We start from the raw sequence: 6,427 nt of genomic DNA, 5'->3' as shown, positions 1-6,427 counted from the left end.
CTTCAGTCTTTAGTTTTCTATGTTGTGTTTTGTGTACTGTTATTTGTCTGTTGGGTTTTTCGTTTTCAGCCATGGCATTGTCAGTTTATTTTCGCATTATGAGTTTGAATGTCCCTTTGATATCTTTTGCCTCTATTTTACTGCAATGACAAAAATGAGCATATCACTACGAAATAAAATTAGAAAAAAACACCACAACAAACCAGCTGGAATCCAACAGAAAAAGCTGAACACCCCTGAACAGAAACCGAACAAATGGACAATACAAACAATGTATTCCACTTTAAACAGAGACTAGCATCAATTTATCACATTGTCAGATACAAAATACTATTGCCATCCAGCCCGAAACACAAACAATACTTTAGACTGGTACTTCTTTGTACATCAGGATCCCGGCTAGATAACTGTACAGAACAACGCATGACTCTAGGTCAAACTTACTTCTCCCGGAAAGAACTTTCCAGGACCGAACTTTAACCAATGCATTAAAAAAAAAATCTGCAAAAATGGTCATAATTTATTTCTCGTAAATATAACCTCCAAGCGAACCTCTGTTTGCGCACGTAACAGAATGGAATTTGTATTCTCTAGAAGCAAGAAAGAACATACAATCTTGTGCAGACTTCAAAGTTCCATTTGGTTCTCCATTATCAAATGCAAAGTATGTCATCTTGACCATCTCTCCGTCCTTCTTTATCCATCTCCAATCACCACCGGTCTTATATCTATTGATGTTACGTCTACCAACATAAAAGTGTACACCTTTAAATTAAATTAAAACATTATTGCAAGTACATGATATGTTATATACATTTTGAACTGATCGATAGTGTCTGAATGTCAATTAGCATTTGACCTTTGTGACATAATCTACTATAACTTTAGGAATAAAACTTCTAAAATATAGCCCCATTGCCTTTCCGTGTTAAATTCTGCAATTTCGAACATTTGCAGCTATTTTGTCTGAAGTTTTATTAATTAAAATGACATTCATTTCATATAAACAATACCTTATCTTGGCTTGAGGTGAACAACGTTTAAACATACCTTTACTTTCATTCTAGAGTTCGTTGGTTGCCGGAAGTGTTATAATACAAAAGCAGGTACTTCTCATTTATGCAACAGGCAAACTATGTCCTTCTATTTAACTTTCATATATTTTGTTAATATAAACTCGGTGGTCGAGTGGTCTAAGTAGTTACTACTGTAATCACTAGCCAGTCAACACTGAGGTTGTGAGTTCGAACCCCGCACGTGCGGGTGCACTCGACTCCAATCTTAATTGACTAGGATTGTCAGTTTTCCTATCGAAGGTCGGTGGTTTTCTCCGGGCACTCCGGCTTCCTCCACCAATAAAAACTGGTCGCCACGAAATAGCCCAGAAGCTGTGCTTAAAAGTGGCGTTAAAACACAAAAAATCAAATCAAATCAAATCTATTTAACTTTCATTAACTATATTTTGTTAATTTTTCAAAAGAAATTATCAAAAAGTATTCTACAGTGGTCCAAAGTCCTCAAGCTTACATTTGATAGCAAATTATGGAAAATATTTGACTTATTTACAAAGTAACAGTTATGTGTATGAACTATTTCGTTGAAAAAATATATGTAACCTTCATGTATTCTCTCTCGGATCAGACCGAATCACCATATACACATGTGCTGAAATAAGCTACCACTTAAATCATATGAATTACCTGTGTTCATTTTAACGAGTTCATATTTCATCAACATTGCTTCATTTAATGTTTCAAAGTTCGCTAGATATGCACCACGTCGTAAGCATTTTGCCTGAAACCATTAAATATTTTGTGCAAAAAACGTTCAAAAACGATGAATACAAAACAATATAAAATCGTTTAATTATGAAATACGGGAGTATGCACGTGATGGAAGAAAATTGTAAAATACAGGTTGTTAAATATACTCTGTAAAACAATAACACGCTACCTCCCAGTCAACTCAGTTGTCTGCTTTTATTCTTTATATCAATCTAATTTTTCTTATAAAAAAGAGAGCATTTATGGAAATTCATAAGCAGATTATGAAGAAATCTTAATTCAATAGAACCACCTTAGTTTTCAACTAAATGGTTGAGATTTACTAGACAGGGAATTAAAATTCAACTTCTAACATTATCAATACCAAGAATACTTTAATTCAATTTTACCATACGATATTAGTTTTAAGAACTGTCGAAGGTCGTACGGTGATGTACTTGTAAATATCCTTGTCATTTGGTGTTTAGATTGTTATTTCATTAATGATTATATCATATATTGTTTTAACATAACACATACAAAGAGAACAGAAGAATCGCAAACAAAATATCCACAGTACAACAGACGACATTAACCTTAAAAAAGTATAACATAACTCAAAGGTTAATTCAAAAGGAGGAAGTCCATAAAAATTGACAAAATCAAATGTTAGACTTTATCATCATACGGAACAAATATTAGACTTTATCATCATACGGAACAAATGTTAGACTTGATCATCATACGGACAAATGGCAAAACAATTGTCATATTCCTGACTTTGAACAGGCATTTTCCGAAGAAAATGGCGGGTTAAACCTGGATTTATATCTAGCTTAAACTCTTACTTGTATGACAATTGTTTATAATTTCTTTATATTGACAAAATTGAGTGAGCAACCTACATAGGCCTAATAGGTCAGAATTGTAATGTGACAATAATTAGAATCCAGCAGCCACAAAAAATGAAAATACACTGTAAAAACCTCTCTTGCGACCGAATCTCACATCCGGACCCACCGGTACTAGGCACACAAACCAGATAGCTGGTCACGTTCAGGGTCATATGACCAAAATGAACATAATAGCAAACAGATAAACAGACAAATGAAGGACACACTGTAAAGTAAATAAAAGATACACAACTTCAGCACCTAGAATCAATAACTTGAGACCATCTTGTATTATTTGTGAGTTGACACTGAAATTTTATATGTGAGGTCTTGGTACTCTCCGAGGAACTTTTTTGAAAAAGCATACATATTAACAAAGGAATCACCAATGAACATCAAATGCTTAAGATAGCCAGACTTTGGACTTGGTACAGACAAATACTGTGGTGGTGCTAAACGAGTTGGACAAACCCCTTCGTCTATCTATCTATGTTTTTGAAGGATTATTTCAAATTAATACGACACATTTCTTTTGGTCCAAGGTTTTGTCAAACTTACAATATGTTTTAATGAAATCTAGAAATTACTTACAAAAGCAGCATCACCAGATATTTTATCTTTTTGTATAAGATAACATCCTTTACCAACTCGTCGGTATGGATAACTGCATTCATCTGTAGATATAAAATTATGAGATAATTCATGTGCGCTTGAATTAATACTGATTTCACCACGGGTAGGCCCTTTATGCTAAATATTTTACCACGAGCACTAGCGAGGGATACAATATCGGCATAAATGGTAAACCCATGCTAAATTCAGTATAAATTCAAGCCCCCATGATTTATTTTCTGTTCTAATAGGACAAATACGGCAATTCATCTGGCTCGAAGCGCTCTTGGTGAAGGCAAACATTTGCCGTTCCCGTAATCAAACACACTATTAATATTGAAGTTAAAAATATAGACTATTTATAATAACATACTTGGATAGGATTGGACGAAGTTAAACGATTATCTTATTTCTTATTTAAAAAATTGGATTAAAATCAATTTCTATCATCTTTTGTTTATCATGTTTATGTGTCCTTGTTTTGATGACTTTCAGTTTCACAATCGTGTATTTTCCCGTTAATGCTTAAATTCATACGCCATCGTTCAATGACGTCATTTACACCGATTGACCACGGGTAACTCATTCATAATAAAAGCATATGACGTGGGAGTATGATCGGAACAGTCCAAAAAATTATGACGTTGCTGGTCAGCTGACATACAAAATATTCATATTTTACCACGTTTGTGTACTCGAAAGGTTTGAAGAAAAAGCCCAAAAAGCAGGAATCTATGTGATAAAAGTGAAGAAGATAGAAAAAGCATTCCACGTTCCATTTAATTGGTATGAAGTGATTCAAGGTACCATGAAAGGGTCAGTAAATCCAGCTACATCGTATGTCTAATGTTTTCCATTTTTCTTAATCCTCTTCAGAGTTTTTGAGCTATGTCTACACAATGTTTGTGTAGAATCCCTTTATATCTGAACATATATCTAAAATACTTGTGAAATACTTGGCTATTTCAGTTATTGCTTTAAATTTATAATTTTTGAAGCTGACCAATACTGTGCGTTCTTCCCAAACATGTACAAAATCCAGAAATATGGTTCTCTTTCAAAAAATTATAATTGTTCAATTCACTTTTATTTAAAAAAAACAAGAAAATACCCCATAATATTTTTTTCCATAATTTAGAGCATTATACATTATATGTTTTTAAAAGGAATGATAGTTGTAATTGAGCAGCGAATACCCTTTAGAAAATAAAATGAAGTTTTAAATATATTATTGACGATCAAGAGGTTTTCTTAACTGATCACCAGAGAAGATTGATACGAATCAAAATGTCATATAGTGTTAATTTGTAAAATAAGAATGAACAGAAAAATGTTACCATACCAGCATGACAATAAACCAAAACTAGTCCACATAATAAAAACAAACAATACATGGTAGAAATTGCAGATATTTCCAAACTGATTGTAGAGCAGTGAGTCTTTTTATATTTATATAGCTGATTAAATTTCATTTTAATGATGGAAATGATTTATCCAAATGAACTTTAAAAGTAAGGATACCACAAAAACTAGAAGTTCTTCTTCAAAGCCTGATCCTTACACCTTAATTTTGACAAAGATGGACCACTTCAAACGAGAATCTATAACAAACATTATGGTGTCCACTTTTAAATTGTCAATATTTTCTCAGCTATAAATTTTGGAAATCATGTAAAATAAAAATAGAATATATCTCCTTCAGGCATAGGTCTGATTCATTGCACGGGTGGCTAATTATTCCCCATTGTTTATCTATCTACTATCATCGTTTTGGATCGTCGTGTTAGTCTAATAGTGTTTTATGTCCACTGATAATAAAAATGTAGATATCTTTATATATGAGATGTAGGTACAATGATCTACCTCCGTATACAACTTGAATACGATATTTGTACATTCTACGTGTTTTTGACCGAACTTTACTGTTCTATCTCCACACTTTCCCGTTGAATTATAATGTAATTGGTCATCGGAGAAAAATATTTTCATAGCATAGTATCTGAACTATTTTTCATATATTTTTACTCAAACAATTGTTATCAAAATTATCGTAGTGATTCTATGGGAATAAATTTTGAATAATTTGAACCCAATCTATGAGTAATTCTAAGCATAACAGATTTTGGGATATGCCTACACAATGTTTGTGTAGAATCCCTTTATATCTGAACATATATCTAAAAAACTTGTGAAATACTTAGCTATTTCAGTTATTGCTTTAAAATTATAATTTTAAAAGCTGACCAATACTGTGCGTTCTTCCCAAACGTGTCATGTAAAAAATCCAGAAATATGGTTCTCTTTCAAAAAATTATAATTGTTCAATTCACTTTTATTTAAAAAAAACAAGAAAATACCCCATAATATTTTTTTCCATAATTTAGAGCATTATACATTATATGTTTTTAAAAGGAATGATAGTTGTAATTGAGCAGCGAATACCCTTTAGAAAATAATATGAAGTTCTAAATATATTATTGACGATCAAGAGGTTTTCTTAACTGATCACCAGAGAAGATTGATACGAATCAAAATGTCATATAGTGTTAATTTGTAAAATAAGAATAAACAGAAAAATGTTACCATACCAGCATGACAATAAACCAAAACTAGTCCACATAATAAAAACAAACAATACATGGTAGAAATTGCAGATATTTCCAAACTGATTGTAGAGCAGTGAGTCTTTTTATATTTATATAGCTGATTAAATTTCATTTTAATGATGGAAACGTATTTCGTAAAATTGGAATCGATGTACTCCATACTTTTTTACAACAATTTCAATATTGAAACACATGACACTGTACATAACGAACAGTAATATATTGACCTCCAAAATGTATCATTGATTCATAGAATTTTATATTTATTTGAGGACACATAAATTTAGGAGAAACAACAAAAAGAACGCTGCACTATTAATTTGGTTAGATTTTCTATCACGATTTAATTTGTAAATGTCAAAGATAAAATGATAGTAACGAAAATAATATAAGACACCCGATTTATTGAGCAACTTAATTTGTCATTTGATCTGTTTTTATATATATTTAAATAAGCCCTTAAAAGAATCACGAAGCGACAATCAGACTAATTTTTGCTTGATTGTTGGTCTAATATTCATTGCACGTATTGTATTTAGGTATTTACATTTAC

At 31.7% G+C, this 6,427-nt stretch overlaps 1 protein-coding gene across 2 annotated transcripts; it reads right to left on the bottom strand.

The window, feature by feature from the left end:
- Positions 1-506: 506 nt before the first annotated feature.
- Positions 507-5,942, bottom strand: LOC127718506 (uncharacterized). Of its 2 annotated transcripts, none has more exons than XM_052224559.1 (4): positions 5,857-5,942; positions 3,248-3,330; positions 1,701-1,794; positions 507-765 (listed from the first exon to the last, which is right to left on the bottom strand). In XM_052224559.1, exons 1-4 carry the CDS (start codon positions 5,906-5,908, stop codon positions 521-523), a joined length of 474 nt encoding a protein of 157 aa, XP_052080519.1. In that variant the 5' UTR covers positions 5,909-5,942; the 3' UTR covers positions 507-520. The 2 variants fall into 2 exon arrangements, with proteins under 2 accessions (XP_052080519.1, XP_052080518.1); XM_052224558.1 differs by lacking the exon at positions 5,857-5,942 and adding an exon at positions 4,611-4,696.
- Between the last annotated feature and the right edge of the window lie 485 nt (positions 5,943-6,427).

This window comes from Mytilus californianus, unplaced genomic scaffold, assembly GCF_021869535.1.
Source record: "Mytilus californianus isolate M0D057914Y unplaced genomic scaffold, xbMytCali1.0.p SCAF_10, whole genome shotgun sequence".
In the NCBI taxonomy this organism is placed as follows: Eukaryota; Metazoa; Mollusca; class Bivalvia; order Mytilida; family Mytilidae; genus Mytilus; species Mytilus californianus.
The sequence above is the reverse complement of the archived record's forward strand: the minus strand, read 5'-3'. Positions and strand labels throughout refer to the sequence as shown.

Coding starts and splice junctions, on each gene's coding strand:
- LOC127718506 (XM_052224559.1), bottom strand. CDS start 5,908: ATGTATTGTTTGTTTTTATTATGTGGACTAGTTTTGGTTTATTGTCAT. Junction 1,795..3,247: donor TATCTGGTGATGCTGCTTTT/GTAAGTAATTTC, acceptor TAATGGTTTCAG/GCAAAATGCTTACGACGTGG. Junction 766..1,700: donor ACTCGTTAAAATGAACACAG/GTAATTCATATG, acceptor TTTAATTTAAAG/GTGTACACTTTTATGTTGGT.